Here is a 17,122-nt window from a genome sequence, read left to right on the forward strand (position 1 = left end):
AAATGATCCAATTGCCTCGGCCTCCCAAAGTGCTGGGATTACAGGCATGAGCCACCGCACCTGGCCTAGATCCAGTTTTGTGTACTCTCTCTCTTTCTTGCTCGCTCATGCTGTCTCTCTCTCTTTCTCTTTCTCTCAAACTCTTTCCTTTCATTACCATGAGCATCCATAGAACCAATATAAAATTAAACATCTGCTTCAAAACTGCAAACTCACTTAAAAGGCAAAGACAGAAACAAAACAAAAACTGCTAAAGTTAATGTCCAACATTTCTTTTTGTTAATAAAAGTGTTTCTTAATGCTGTGAAATCAGTATTTAGCAGCCTTAGATTTCCACGCATATTACTGCCTCTCACTAACGATGGAGGGGAAGAATTTTAAAGAATAAAGGATGGAGGACAGTTCTTTCTAATCTAAAAAGAATCACTTGACATAAAATGTGAGAAATGGAAGGAGCCTTTTTTCTACTGATACCTGCGAATGCAAATGTGGTTCACTGTTAAGTATATCTGGAAACCAGATAAGAGCGCATGTTCATGTTTGCTTTTAATTAACTGCACAGATAAGCCTCAGAAAATATATTTGTGAACAGAGCAGGTGTGCCACTTGAAAACAGAATTGCACTTATGAATTAAAATCCATTTTCTCTAAAAAAAAAAATACAACATGCATGAAAGCCAAATAATATGTAGGGCAAGTGGCTCTTTTAACTAATATGTATCATAATTTTAAGTGCTAACTGTGCTTGCTATAGACTGCTGTACTTGAAGTACTGAATACTTTTATGCTCAAGGTTCCATGGTTTTTAAATTGCTTGAAAATATGTCCTAACTTTTAAGTTGGCTGACTGTCATTTGCATAGTAGAATAATCCTTGTTCACTATTGTGAATTAATAGTCTGTGGAATTTTTTTTTCTCATCAATGAGGACACAGCTGACTCTGGGTGTGCCCCTAGCAATTTTTGTGTGAAGTGAATCAAGTTATGTAGAAACATATCAAGTACGTTCCTCATTATTCCTTCCACCTAAAGGCCCTTAACTTCTAGAAGAATCATAGATTAAAAGGGAAATATGGATGGAAGAAGAAGACCAGACTGTTTGAAGCCGACAGCACTAGGACTCAATGCAAGAAGAGTCGCAAGCGGATGTGCAGAAGGAAGCTGCTTTGTGCAGGAGTGCTTGTGCCTGAGTCTGAGCAGGCGTGCAAGAACAAACATGCCCACCCCTGCATGCACACGAATGACTCAATTCTCAATCCGTTCTTACTAAAGGAGCATGCATGGGAGAGTTTGCCCTGCAACCTTCGTGGCCCATGTTTTATTCTCCTGCTCCCATTGCCGCAAGCCAAACCCATATGCATCTTTAAAACCCATTTCAAATGTTGCTTTCTTTATAAAGTCTTCCTTGATCTCTTCAACTGAAGTTTCTCTTTCCTCCCTTAAGCTCCTCCGGCCCACTCTCCATGCTTATTTGGTAGAACAGTTCTCCATCTCCCTCTCCCTAACTCGATGGACTGCTCCTAGAGAACAGAGCTCGCATCTGCATCATTTTCACAGGCTCTCGTCTACCTTGACTGAGCAACCTTGTAGTGTTGCTCAGATATCTATTGTGAACAGGTGAAGAAAGAAGGAAGACAAGAAGGTCACCTTCTAAGCCGTCCCATTTCCTGACTTCCCCGGGATTGCAGGTCTCATGATAAAGGCTCCTATTTTAGGAAACCACTTCACAGAGATTCTTCTTCTGGGCATTCCCTGGGGAGGGCACACAGTTGATGTACACAGCTGCCGTGACGGCAAAGACAACATCCGTCATTAAGGAAGAGTGAGTCGCTAAGTGAAAAGAGTTTTGCATGTGCAAAACTGAAGCTTCTCCTCCACTAGGCTGAGTTTCATCCTCTAAGGGACAACCAGAAAGGAAGTTTATTTCAAAGGTGTCTTCAGGAATGGCAAACCAAAACATCTGTTGGAAAGGAAACCAGGTGTTGGGCAAGGGATGTAGACATTCTATAATTTGGTGCTCTCCTCCAGGATCCAGTGGGGATTGCTACGTTGTGTTCGTTAACACTAGTTAATGTAATTTTTGTGATAATTGTAGAGCAAATAGAGCAAACTCTCAAATATAATTAGGGAAAAGTGTTTCTAATTAACTTGTAACTCGTGAGTTGCAAAGTAAAGCCACAAATCAGTTATGCATTGTCAGACCTAACAAGTGGAAATGAGCTGTACATTTCAATCTCGGCAAATACAAAACAAGACGCAAAGACCCAGAAAAACTTTCCTTTAAGCCCTTATACAATTTTGGCATGCTCTGAAATGTAATTAGAGATAAGCACAGATACATCTCACGTCACCAGCCCTAATGATCATGGAGGTGAAAACTGAAGGCAACTTCAGACGGGGTTCAACAACATCCAACATTTTACCGCTGCAGTACGTGAAATGGAGCATGCTCACGAAACACTTGCTGATCAGTGTACAGAAGGTTCTGATGGCACTTCAAAATACAGTAATATTAATTACAATATTACTGTAATTAATACATTACAGTACTGTAATCTCTTCAAAGGTTTCGTAGGGAAGTAAAGGACTATAATATTTGCAAGCTCCACCCCAGTTAACACTGCCATCAGCAACAGTTGCTTACTGCTGGCTGTAAGTCAGGGGGCGGTACAGGCAATTTCTTCTATATCCGGTGGAAGCGATTCCACTTATTTTCTCTCTCACTTGAGGAAGCACACTGTAATATCAGGTAACCTAATTCTAATTTGAAATGCATTCATTCTAATTTGAGAAAAGTGATAAATGGGCCATATATTTTCATTGGATAATGTAGTTACTATTAGCATCAAATTATTTTGGCATCTCTCAAAACACATCCGTGTCTCCTAATCCTCCACCCCTCTGCTGTCCGCTGTAATTGTTGGTCTTGTGAAAGTAGAAAGTGGTGTTTCTCAAACATGCATGATCCTAAGAACCACAAGAGGGTACTGCTAAATGTGTGGATTCCCAGGCTATTATCATGGAAATTTAGGATCCAGAAATATGTATTGTTTTATCAAGTGGCCCCAAAGAAACTCTTACGATTGGATAAACTAGAAAATCACTGCTGTAAAGCAGACTGGCTTTGGAAATCAAGGACTGCAAAAGTACCATAGACGAGCTGTGACTTTCAGCATGCCCCTTGCATCCAACCTCACAGGACCTCAGGAGCATTCAAGGCAATGATAGACAGGAAGGTACTAGCACTATGACTGGTAAGTGCGGGTGTTCAGAAATGTTCGTTTCTCTCTTCTTGGTCTACAAGAAATAAATGCAGAGAATACCTGGATTCTCAGGTTAGGCACATTGGACAACAATAAGAATGTAAAACACAGGAAATAATGTGACATATTGGCTCTAGGGGCATCTGCAATGTCCTACTCTGTGACACAGGTAATAAAAAAGGGATATAAGCTTGACTTACCCAGATATAAATGTTAGCAGTCTAACCTTAACATAGCACAAGTAACTACAGCTCCCTTAAAAAGACGATCTATGACAAACATAGACAAATGGGACAGAATAAATAACTCAGAAATAAGACTGCACGTCCACATCCATCTGATCTTTGACATATCTGACAAAAACAAGCAATGGGGAAAGGATTCCCTATTTAACAAATGGTGCTTGGAGAACTGGCTAGACATATGCAAAAAATTAAAACTGGACCCCTTCCTTACACCTTATACAAAAATTAACTCAGGATGGATTAAAGACTTAAATGTAAAACCCAAAACTATAAAAACCCTAGAAGAAAACCTAGGCAATACCATTCAGGACACAGGCACGGTCAAAGATTTCATGACGAAAACATCAAAAGTAATTGCCACAAAAGAAAAAATTGACAAATGGGATCTAATTAAACTAAAGAGCTCATGCATAGCAAAAGAAGCTATCATCAGAGTGAACAGGCAAACTATAGAATGGGAGAAAATTTATGCAATCTATCCATCTACAAAGGTCTAGTATCCAGAGTTTACAAAAAAACGTAAACACATTTATAAGAAAAAAACCAACCCCATTAAAAAGTGGGCAAAGGACATGAACAGACACTTCTCAAAAGAAGACACTCATGCAGTCAACAAATGTATGAAAAAAAGCTCAACATCATTAATCACTAGAGAAACGCACATCAAAACCACAATGAGATACCTTCTCATTGTGGTTTCTCATACCAGTTAGAATGGTGATTATTAAAAAGTCAAAAAACAACAGATGCTAGCGAGGCTGCAGAGAAACAGCAATGCTTTTATACTGTTGGTGGGAATGTAAATTAGTTCAACCATTGTGGAAGACAGTGTGGTGATTCCTCGAAGACCTGGAACCAGAAACACCATTTGACCCAGCAATCCCATTACTAAGTACATACCCAAAGGAATAAAAATCATTGTATTATAAAGATACATCCACAAGTATGTTCATTGCAGTACTATTCACAATAGCAAAGACATGAAATCAACTCAAATGCCCATCAGTGATAGACTGGATAAAAAAAATGTGGTGTATATATATACCATAGAATACTATACAGACATAAAAAGGAGTGAGATCATGTCTTTGCAGAAACATGGATGGAGCTGGAAGCCATTAATCCTCAGCAAACTAACACAAGAACAGAAAACCAAACACTGCATGTTCTCACTTAACTTAAAAGTAGGAGCTGAACAATGGGAGCACACAGACACAGGGAGGGGAACAACCCACACCGGGGCCAGTCAGGGAGTTGGGGGAGGGAGAGCATCAGGAAAAATAGCTAATGCATGCTGGGCTTAATACCTAAATGATGGGTTGATAGGTACAGCAAGCCACCATGGCACACGTTTACCTGTTTAACAAACTGCACATCCTGTACATGTACCCCAGAACTTTAAAATAAATAAAATTTAAAAATGAAAACAAATACTGTATATGGAAATATCTTATTCACTGAGACATTGGTGCCGCCATCCTGGTGACTGGTAAGAGAGCCATCCCATAAGGAAGGGAGAGCTATGGCTGGAAGAAGCCATATGGCTAGAAGGGTTTCTGAAGATTCTATGGGATAGAGCTGCGTTATCACCGTGGAACACTTACCTGCAGATTTCACGTATGGGAAACAAAACTTCTCTAGTTTAACAGATCATTATCTGGGGATTTTCCTTTCTTCAGACTTATTCTAAGTAGTAAATTTCCAACCCTTTCTAATCTCCTTAGCCTGCTTGGTTTTTCTCCACAGCACTTGTCACAGATTTATTTGTCTCAGTTTATTGTCTGACTTGTCCACTACAAAACAAGCTTTAGGAGGGCAGGTCTACGAGTTCTAAGCTTCTAACAGCCCACAACGGTTCTGTTAATAGATTGTGAAATTTCACGTATTGTCTTGACATAGTTCACCCCTTTACATACGAATCAATGGAAATACCAAGACTCCTCTCAATGGTGCTCCTTTTTTTCTCCCTTCCTCCATCTGGCTCCTTGAAAAACAGGTGCCATGATCTTGACCATTAGGAAGAAAGCCATAACATAAGGAAGGCTGGTCTATGGCTAGAAAGTGCTTGTATCCCAAGCACCTAAACTTCACTTCCATATACATTTGACTCTGAACAACATGGTTTGAACTGTGCAGGTACACTTATACACAGATTTTCTTCCACTTCTGCCACCCCTAGACAGCAAGACCAACCTCTCTGCTTCCTCCTCCTCAGCCTACTCAATGCAAAGATGATGAGAATAAAGACCTTATGAGGATCCACTCTTAATAAAGTGCATACATATTTTCTCTTCCTTGTAATTTTCTTAATAACGTTTTCTTTTCTTTAGCTTACATTGTCCTAAGAAGAGAGTATATAATATGTACATAAAATATATGTTAATTGACTTTTTATGTTGCTGGTAAGGTGTCCGGTCAACAGTAAGCTATTAGTAATTAAGTTTTGGGGAGCCAAATTGTATGCAAATTTTCAGCTCTAGGGGTTGTCAGCCTCCCTAACTCTTGGGTTGTTCAAAGGTCAACTATAGTAGGCACTCAACAGCAATCTGTTTAATGAATGAGGGAACGAGATCCACAGTCTACAGAAAGGCTTCTGTCTCTAGGACTAAGGGTGGAGCACGCCGAAAGTTAAAGATGTGGATTTCCTAATTGGATTACAGTCAGTCTGTTTGGGGAAGCAATTAGGAATCAGAACAGTGCTGAGGGTTGTAAGTTTTTGCCCTCTGCCGGTGCATATGATTTGGGCTCGCCTCTGTGAAGAGATAATCCTAAAATGGTCAAAATGACAGGAGACAAGAACAGGCAATGTCTCAGCAGAGAATGCACGAGACACAAAGCTGGTTAGGAGACGACTTGCCATCAAAAGGTAGACCAAATACTTATCTCCTCTCCCCATCATTGATCCATCAGAATTAATAGCAATGTATCGGGAAGGATTCTTCCCCAGGCCTGATGTTTTCTTACTGCGAATGGAGCACAATTACTGTAACACTGGACTCTCCCAGCTCCTCACTTGCTCTTCCCCTGAGAGAGAGAGGAACTTGTCCAAGGCACTAGTGAGTGTGCAGGGCTTGGCCCAGCTCTGAGCTTCTTCCACTTTGGCAAGAAAGGCCATGAGGAACCCTGCTTCCCCTGGTCTCCATGAGATGTGCCCTAGTGGCTGGTAGAGGAGAAGGGAAGCTGCCCTGGCCCAACGGCTGCCTGTGCCATGACAAATAAGTCTACCTAATTCTGGCATTCTGTGTGAGCAAACCAGTCTGGCTAAAAAGCCTGTAGTCTGGCCTCCAACCCAACCCCTAGCAGTAATGAGGTGATAATGTGGCCTCCTTTTTTATTCCGTTAGAACTTGGTTGCATAAGACAGTATGCAATAGAAGGTTCTATAAACTATGGCCTGAGCTACCTGCTTGCATAAATACAGTTTAATACACAGCCATACACATTTGTTGATGTATTATCTATGGTTCTTTCATCCAGCACAGGTAGAGTTGAGAAGTTGTAACAGAGACCTAGGGCCTACAAGCTAAAATATTTTCTATCTGTCCTTTTACTGAAAAAGCTTGCCAACTCCTGTTTGAGAATCTAGAAGAGAATGGTGGAAAAGCGTATTGCCTCCAGTGCAATGCTTTCGGGTTCAAGAACAAAGGAAAAGTAAAAGGCAGGCAGGATGCAATTTCAGCAAACACTGCTACACTTCCACATGCTAAAAAGCAAAGTGTCCAACTTAGGAAGCAGGTTCAAGAGAACTGAGCCTTCCTGAGATCTGCAGAAGGAAAGCAGAGGAAAATGAATCACAGAAGGACATCCCACCCCATCAGTAAAAAGAAGTGCTAGAAAAATGCATTTCTCAGGGCCCAGAGCAGGAGCAAGCAGAGACAGTGGCCTGCAGTGCACACAGCAGAGGTCCGGGCTGGAAGGTGTAGCAGGTTCCCACAATGGCAAGAGCAGCTTCAACAGGAGTCTGTTGAGGGTGATTTTGCAATCTTCGTATGGCCAAGGGAGCAAATCAATTCCATCATAAAAAGCAGAAAAATCACTGTTGCACCATAGGATTGAGGAAAAGCTGCTAATAAACCATAGGACAGTGGAAGGCTTGTTACGGGACAGAACACACTCATGGGACACTGGACCAAGACACCTGATTCCCAAAGAGGAAATCCAAAATCAAAGGTTTGCAGTATGCAGGAAGGGAAAGAAACCACCTCATATAAGACCTGGAGTGGTAGGTTTGTACTGTGTCACTCCAGCTGAACTGCAGCTGTGCTTCCCAGGATTTTCTTCCCTGCTTGGTTGCAGGTTGAGGCAGTCCATGGAGACATCTGCAGGATGCCTGGCTGGTGCAAGTGAAGCACAGAGCTAAACTCTGAGGGCTGTGGGCAGAGGGCATCAGGGCTGCTACAGTGTGTGCATGTCCCCCCTGCTGCTACTCCACCTTTTAGGCCACAGCTCTGACAGCTCCCATCACATCCCCTCTTTCCACTTCCCTAGGTCCCGGCCAGCAAGAATTATGTAGGGCTCTGTGGCAAAGAACGGCAGCTTTGTGTATCACTCATGTGGCAGATTTGCAGGCAGCGAGAGGCAAAAGAGGGGTGCCATTTGTCCCCATGAGTGGCAGCTGGCTCTGGCTTCCCCTGCTTCACATCCTGCTGTTCTTTCTGACTGCTGCCTGCTGGCCTGTGTCAACTGCAGGTCCATCATTGGACACAGCGGCAAAGCCTTCCACAGGCGTTTTCACCAGCTCTCACGGTGGTGTCAGGTCTAATCCTCATAACAAGTCCCCCTTTCCATGTCATCTACAGTGCTTCTGCCTCCCTGGTCAAACCATGATGCACCTGGAGACAGGTGCTGCCTCTGCTGCCAGTATCTAAATGCTGCAAGGCGGCAACAATGTCTACGATTCCAGTTTCCCAAAGAAGAGACAATGGGAATGGTGGAATCTCCCTTCAAGCGGGAAGTGCATCATGCCAGAATGAACCTTTGCCTGGACTTCTTTCTCCTGATTCAGGTTAAGTCCCCAGATGATGGACTCAAAAAGCCACACGACACCAGGCTGGCATCCCCTGACTAAATCCAAGGGGTCTCCATGCGCTCACTCCCTCAGACACTGTGGTCAGCAGAATAATCACTCTCCAAAGATGTCCACATTTGATGCCTCGGGACCTATGAATGGGCTCCTTTACATGGCAAAAGGGACTTGCAGATGGGATGAAGACAAAGCATCTAAAATGGGGAAACTAACATGGAGAGAATCCTGGATCAGCCAGGTGGGCACAATCTAATCACATGGGGCTTTAAAAGCAGAGAATCATTTCTGGCAGTGATCAGAGGAAAATGTGACCATGGAAGACTCATCAGAGATGCAATGTTGCTGGCTCTGAAGGCAGTGGAAAGGGGGTCATGAGCCAAAGAACGTGGGTAGCATTGGAAGCTGGAAAAGGCAAAGAAATGGACTGTCCCCTAGAGCCTCCTGAAAGCAACACAGCCCCGGTGACTGTTGGATTGAAGCCAGGAGAGTCTGCGTCAGGCCTGTAACCCCTAGACCCGTAAGAAAATCAATCTGCCATGTGTTAAGCTGCTAAACGTGTGGTGAACTGTCACAGCAGCCACAGATGACCAATACAGACTCCACTGATGCCCTGCGGCACCCCCGGTGAGGGCTGGCTTCTGGGAACATGTCTGCCTAGGATACTTCCCCTTAAAGGCTCACAATGGCTTGCTTGCTACATTTGATGGGCAGGGGCCATTGCTCACACCTTTGAACAGTGAGAGGAGGGAGAGCTGACAATGCAATCATGCATCGCGTGAGGCCCTGAAAGTATGTAGCCAATTCCAGTGTGAGGCAGCCCCGAAATTCAGGCTGCTAGAGGACCCAGGCCCCATAGAGGCACAAGAATCCCCCTGGCTGAGACTGTGCAAAATAAAAAATTTGGAGAAGATGATTTTTACACATTAGCTAACTTAAGAATTGTGGATTTTGAACTTTAACACACAATGGCAAGAGGTATTGATTTTTTGACTTTAATTCCTTTGAACCTTAATGTCTTCGGACTTCAACATGAAAGTGGATTTAAACTTTGATTTTTAATTTCTCCATGGGAATTTGATAGTTGATGGGGTTCATATTAAAATTCGAAGCATCTCTACATTGCTGGCATTTCATTATTGAAATGTCTCTATTCATTTTTATCTTTGGAATGTTGTTTAATCTTCTCACAGAACCTCTAATGTGCTATGTTGGACAACATATCTGGACAATATTTGGAATAAGAAATAAAACTGGACTTAATTTTAAATCTTGGGAACATAGTAACCTAGAATTTGATTTAAATAATTTGCTCCTCTGACCCCTTTTGGTGCCTCTTGGTGTAATATACAAATTGCCCACCAGGAATTCCAGGTGATCCCCAAAAAGTGCCATCAAGACAGAAGAAGAGCTTTCTTGACAAACTGCTTAGCTCCTGCTCTAGGGAGAGGGGCTACGCCTCTGGGTGATCATAACAAAGAGGGTGAAAGAAAAATAGGCTGGGGATGTTAGTGGGAGAAATGCATTCCCTCTGTTCTGGTGTCTTCTTCCCTGCAGGTGCTTCATTAATGTTATACCCGAACTTCTGTGACATTAGCAAGGTCACTTGGCTGACAGACCTTAAAGAAGGCCTCCAGCCTGGCTTTTATCAGCAACAGAGATAACATCTGTAAACATATTTACACATTGTTCAACCTTCAAAACTGTTCAGAGTTCACTGTATGAGTTCAGAACTGTATGAGTTCAGAACTCATACAGGACAGATGTTATTTATCATGGACATAATGGAATAGAGAAAAGAATGGAAGGAGTAATTCAGACAAGAAATTTCATCACATTTCTGTAAGATACAAAACAGCCAGAGGTGAGCTGACAGATGGAGCTGAGGGAGAAGCCAGCATAGCCCAAGATACACATCTAGGGGACCCTATCCCAGGGAGGTGGCTGACTGTCCTGGTGGAACCCTAGGAAAGATTTGTACTAAAGAGATGGCAGGAACCTGGGGTGCAGAAATGGGAAGACAAGCTAGAAAGGGGTGATTGAAAGGAAGTAGTCACCTTTCATTCTCCACTTCCACCTAGCTTGAAAGAATAGCCAGCAGACAGGAAAGTACTATCCCCTTCCTCCAGGCCACACAAACAAAATAAACAACTCAGAAGAATCTCCAAATAGATGGATTGCACTGGGGACAACCAAAAAGGTACTGCGGATATCTGGGCCTTAGAGAAAAACCCTCCTCTTTAAAACACTAACAAGACTCCCCACTACAACAGTTCCCTCCCACCCACTCACCCTGAAGTGAAGCTTCACTGTGAATAAGCTTCACCAACACGCACAGAGCTCAGAAAAACTCTATTCCACTATTTTAAAAATAAGCAGAAGATTGAGGACCACCACAGATTTGAAGTAAGCCTGCAAAATCCATGAAAAAGCCCACCATAAAAAAAGAAAAGCTGACAATGAAAAAAAATTGAGATAATTCATGCTAAAGAGATAAAAACAAACTTAAGTTCTAAATAATATCCTTAGAGAAATTCAAAAATATTTTACATTCATAAAACAAAAATAGGAGCTATTAAAAAACACAAAAGAGAATTATTAGATTTTTTCTTTTCTTTTTTTTTTTTTTGTTTTTTTGTTTTTGCAGATAAAGGCTTGTTTTAATAGCTGATCTATGTAGTCACGGAGGCCAGTATGTACAGACAAAGAGGGGAGCTTTTATTTCTTGGTCTCTTCCTCCTTGGACAAAGTCTTGATGATCTCCTCCTTCTTGGCCTGGAGGCGCTCTTCACGGCGCTTGCCTGCTTCCTTGGTCTTAGACCTGCGGGCCTCAGCCTGGTCAGCCAGGAGCTTCTTGGGGGCCTTGTCTGCCTTCAGCTTGTGGATGTGTTCCATGAGAATACGCTTGTTTTTGAACACATTCCCCTTCACCTTCAGGCACAGGCTGTGATACATGTGGCGATCAATCTTCTTAGACTCACGGTATCTTCTGAGCAGCCGGCGCAGAATCCTCATTCTCCTCACCCACATGACCTTCTCTGGCATTCGGGCATTGGCTGTACCCTTCCGCTTACCTATGCCCATGTGCCTGCCCTTCCGGCGGGCCAAGGTATTTTTCCGGCATCGCGCCTGGGAATGGTCCGTCGCAGGCTTGCGGATGATCAGCCCATCTTTGATCAGCTTTCGGATCTGCTGACGGGAGTTGGCATTGGCGATTTCATTGGTCTCATTGGGGTCTAACCAGACCTTCTTCTTGCCACAGCGGAGGACACTAGAGGCGAGCCTCTTCTGAAGCCTGAGCATACTCATGGCTGCGGCCGCAGCAGCGAAAGGAAAGAGCTCCAGATTTTTTCTTTTCAAAAGATGATACCCTCTTGGGCCCCTGGTAGTGGGAGCATGGAAGTCACAGAAAAATTGGGGGAAAATAAATGTTGGATACTAGAGAATTCTTTCAGAACATATGATTAAAAGGCAAAGACTCCAAATTATATAAGAAAATACAAGAGAAATAATCCAAGAGGCTCAAAATCTGACTAATTTCAGAAAAAGAGGACAGAGGAAATGAAGACAAAGAAATTATTTTAAAAAAGAAGAAAATTTTCTGGCACTGAACAAGGTCATGACTCTTTAAACTGAAAATGTTCAATGATTTTTTTTTTTTAAAGGCAACACCGCATATATCACAAGAGACTTTAATAGTATTAAGTCTAAAATTAAATTATACAAAATATTCCTGAGAAAAATAATTTTCCATCTAGAATTGTGTATCTAGTAACCATCACTCATGTGTGAGGGTTAAAGACTTATTTTTTCAGAATTTAATCTCCTAAGCATCCCTTTTCAGGAACTTGTAAGAGAGAAAAACAAGAGAGAAGAGGGCACAGGATCTTGGAAACAGAAGTTCTAATCCAGGATTGCCGTGCAGGTCTAGAGAGCAAAATCCAAATCCGTCCCGAAGACAGAGGATTCTGGAAGGGACTTTTATGGAGAAAGGAGGGAATTAATGATGCCCAAAATGAAGGACAAGGTTGAGTCCTCAGCCTGACTCCTTAACTAAAAGGAAAGACCATCTGGATATGCGAAGCATCAGGTGGACAAACATACTCTTCTCCTGGAGAAGCACAGTTCTCAAGACACGTGCTTTCACCAAAATAACACTTATTTACTAAGTTCTACAGTTTAATAAAAACCATTTTATTATGATTTGTAAAGCATTCTGAAATCTTTAGTTGGGCATACTCAAAATTTTGGTCCATTATTTCCACATTTAGAGAGAGAAAAATTACATGAGTCAGGCCCAAAGGATGTGAAGCATTTCTAATCAAATTTTATTTGCTTAGGAGCTTTTCAAGCAATGGCTAGCATATAATAGCTTCGACTGGATTTAACAAAAATTCTCATCATCATCTCATAGTAATTATTGCATAGGAAGAAAATTATTTATTGCAAGACGTAGCAGGCAGCAAAATATATTCTACTGTGAAGAGATACTGCAGTGAAAACAGGCAGCTGTTTTTTTCAGCGTGCATGTTTATGTGTTGGATGTAAATGTATGTAAACATCTCAGTTTCAACACTTTATCATGGTTTGAATAGTTTGCCGAGCAATATTCAACACATAATGTAAAGCTTTGCAAGATAATTTCTTTCTTATTTATAATTTGGCACTCTTGACATCATAGGTTCTTCAGGATATATAGCTGGGTCTAATCTAAAATCTGGTTTATAAACTATGCTTTAGTTTTTTAAAAATCACTAAAATTGTTCTTTTGAATATTTGTTTATAATACATCCTAGTCTACGAATAAGTAAGAAATTCAAAGGGAGACCTCACCCTGCCTTCCCATGTAATTTTTTGTTCAACATTTGTTCTCATCCGTGAGATAATAGGCAGGAAAGTGATCAGAAAAACTCCCCTGTATGGCGGGGCTCCTGTAACATACTGAGTCGTTATTCTTCGCTGAGTTCTGTATTAGATGCACGGGAGAATTGCAAAGGAAGTAAGGGGTATAGTTGTTACACTTAGATCATCGTTTTGTTTAATCCATGCATGGATATCTGACCTAATTCCTAAACAGATTTGCAGCGGCTCCTTGTGACAACAGATGTGAAGCCAGCCCTTCTTCTTGTACACACTACTCCACCTCTCAGAGTCATCCACTCCCTTGCTGCTCATCTAGCAAGTTCCTAAAATGTGGTCTTGTTTGTCAGGCCCATTGCTTTAAATATTTAGCAGCCAGTGCTGCACACACCTGACCATTCAGATCAGAGCCTCACCCTGCAGTGGGCAGTGGGCACTGGTGTAGGCATCTCTGTGGCGGCACTGTGTGGTCAACTGAGGGCATCCCAGGCTTGGTCAACAGAATCCAAGCTTTGTCTGAGGTGAATTCCTTTTGCCTCATTTTACTTTTGCTTTAGGCGGTGAAGCTGGCTTTGGCTTGATTTACATCATTGAGGCAACGTCTGTGCAGAAGTTAGCTGAGTCCTGCAGGTTTCCAGGCCCCCTCAGGTTTCTGTCAGTAAGGAAACTCAGAAGGCTTTGTCTAGAGCCAATCACTAGACTGGCTTACAGGAGCAATTGCTTCCACGCTAGAATGTTCTCCCAGATACTCTCTTCCAATTTCCTTTACTAGAGTGGAAGCTTGGCCAAGGGGCTTGTGGATTTTCTCAAGAATCCATGATGGCAACTTCAGAAACCATGAACTTCAGCTTGTCAACATGTTCTGATATGTTTTTCTTTGAAAAAGGTGAAACTGATGCCTGAAGTTCAGCCAAGCACAATATGAACATGCTTCTGGAAAGGCAGAAAACATCTATTGAAGTAACAACCACTGTCCTTCTTAATGGATGTGGCTATCACGGTATTTCTTCTAGGAGGAGACACAGAGAGAGCCTCAAACTCCTAGCACATGCTGATGAAAACACAGTGGGTCCAAACATGACAGTGGGTGCAAACCTCCTCCTTCTTAAAAGAAGTGGAGTAAGAGTGTATCCTCTCCGTACATCAAGCAAGCATCATTCCTACAGCCCATGTTTCACCAGGAAAAGAAACAAGAGGTTACGCCTTTGGTTTTCCAAATGGGGCTCACATAGGAATTTCTGATGTTGCCTTGGCACTTGTGAACAGCTGACACCCAGAAGCTGTCAGAAGCAATGTTGAAGGCAATGGAGTAGACAGTGGTCAGTTCTTTATAGCTGCTTCAAATGTCAGCACAGGATAAGGTATATACTGCAGAAGATGTCATGTGTCAGGGGTATGGCATTTCCATTCTGTTTTAAGCCATCATTCATCTCAACCTTTGACACATGGCTGAGTTTCTTTGGCAATCAGGGAAGCCACCACAGAGGGGTTCTTCTAGACAATGAATTTTGTGTTGGAGCAAAATTAAATTTTAGTCAAATCCAATTATTCTCAAATCATAAATGAATCCATACAGTGTACACAGAAGGGGTCTGCTGGTCTTCATTTCTCATGGCTTCATGTATCTGTTGGTGGAGTCTTACTGCCTCCTGTCCCCATCACATGCACTGAGCTCTTTCTTTTGCAGGCAGTTCCAACTTAAGCAAAACCCACAAATATAAGGATGGTTGTTCATAACCATAATGGTAGGAAATACTTTCAGTTACATAACTCACCCCTAAACTATCATAGACATCACACTGCGTAGATAAAAATACTTTTACTTTCCCTGACTCATGTCTTCCCACATTAGTTTAGTGTGAAATATTGCTTTAGTAGTACGGTAATTCTTAACAATTATTATTTTTTCCACAAAGACGATTTTCTACTTACGGAAAGACAAAATAAAAGAAAAAAAAACAATTTGCATCTAGTTCTAATGTAACTAAGAGTGAGAAAGAAATGTGACAATAATCTCAAAGAGTGTATATTTAAGAAAATATACGAAAGTTGGGAGTCTTGACCCAGAACTGGATAAATATTTGTGACTCTCTAGCTTGAATAATGTATTTTCTTAAAAAATACATTTTCATCTACTTCATCAGCATAGCTACAAGGAAAATTTAGAGTTAAGACAGAAGGTCGATTGAATCACAGATAATTAAAAGATCTTTTTAGACAGTCAACTACGCAATCCATTTGCTAAATACTTGCTGATGGGGTACTTTTTGATGAACTGAAAACCAAATATCACCTCGAATGATAGTGAGCATGATTAAGATGAGTAAGCGGCAGAGTAATTTGAAATGCTGTATTGAGGCCACCTGGGCCATTAATACTCCAAGTAACACTGCATATTTAAAAGGGAGGGATGACAGCTCATGGCTAACACTGACTGTGTTCACATGTATTCCACATACGTGTCAAATGTTTTACAGCATCTCATTTCTTAAGCCCTCATGACCATAGTGTGGCTACTATAATTATCTCCATTTTACAAAACCCAAAAGTCCTACAATCATGGAAAAGCTTTCATGTTCACTCTTTAAAAATTCCTTAATATGTAATAATTGTGACTTTTAATAGACATGAATATTTCATTCAAAAAATTAACTGCCAAGTAGGATAAGCTGTCTGTTGCTAACCAGACATATATACCTTATTAGCAAAAACGGACACGCCTTGTCCTTTGATCAATTATTATTAATGCTATTCCAACAAAGAGCCCTGGGTATTGTACGACGCTCAACTACTTCTAAATCCACTGACAAAAGCTGATTATGATCACAGAATTTTAGTGAGGGTTACATTTACTGGATTATTGAATATGATCAATCCATGCGTGTCACATCTGATACCATTTTCTTCAGTTGTTTACTCATTTGAAAACACATATTGAGACTGCCTACGTTATTAGAACACCACAATATTTATTTGATTAGCACATCTGCCTCTGTGTTGGATAATGGAAAGTTTACCTTGAGATAAAGTATAATAATTTAATAATGATTCTAACCTGTGACCAGCTCCCGGATCTCCAGGTCAGTCGTCTTGCGGAGTAACCTCACCAGTGCTGGGATGCCACCACAGTTTTTCAGGGCAATTTTGTTATCATCGTTAGCCTTCCCATATACCAGGTTTCTCAGAGCTCCACAGGCACTACGGTGGACTTCGGTCATCCGATGATCCAACAGGTCCACCAGGAGCTGGATGCCTCCTTGTCTCCTTATCTGAAAGAGCAAAGGACACCACTTTTGCTTTACAGTGTAAGGTTTCCCCACCTACCCCAAAACATGTATTTCATATAAAGTATCTGCTAACAATTAATTGCACCAAACTGAATTAAGGCATACAAAAGGAAACGGAAAAAAAAATAAGTGTTTGCTTTATATTTGATTGCCTGTATTTGCTTTAATACCCTACCAATAAAAATCCAAATGTATTTCTTTCAAACCACAGAATTTGGGAAAGGTGATTTTAACTTCATAATGAGTGCCTTAGACATTTCTCTATAAAAACATGCCACATCCTTATGGATGAAGCACATGAAGAAATAAAAGGCATTAGAGTGATCCTCATTCCCTAGACTTATTAAATTTAACCACTGTCTTAAAGGGCTGCAGGAATGATGTACAAAATGTTAAAATTATGCTTAATAGGGATATGCTCTAAACATTTCAAAGGAACCAGAAGC

General features: G+C 41.4%; 1 protein-coding gene and 1 pseudogene across 2 annotated transcripts in view; both read right to left on the reverse strand.

The window, feature by feature from the left end:
- The window catches only part of CTNND2 (catenin (cadherin-associated protein), delta 2), a 1,004,786-nt gene that overhangs the window by 234,257 nt on the left and 753,407 nt on the right, over window positions 1-17,122 (reverse strand). The window contains exon 13 of the mRNA XM_011978063.1: window positions 16,445-16,658. Coding sequence (XP_011833453.1) covers window positions 16,445-16,658 — 214 coding nt within the window. The remainder of the gene's footprint in view (window positions 1-16,444; window positions 16,659-17,122) is intronic.
- LOC105538252 lies at window positions 11,180-11,866 on the reverse strand (annotated as a pseudogene). Its single transcript, XR_001005869.1, has one exon. The product of XR_001005869.1 is annotated as a 60S ribosomal protein L19 pseudogene (transcript).

Source organism: Mandrillus leucophaeus, unplaced genomic scaffold, assembly GCF_000951045.1.
Source record: "Mandrillus leucophaeus isolate KB7577 unplaced genomic scaffold, Mleu.le_1.0 Scaffold188, whole genome shotgun sequence".
NCBI lineage: Eukaryota > Metazoa > Chordata > Mammalia > Primates > Cercopithecidae > Mandrillus > Mandrillus leucophaeus.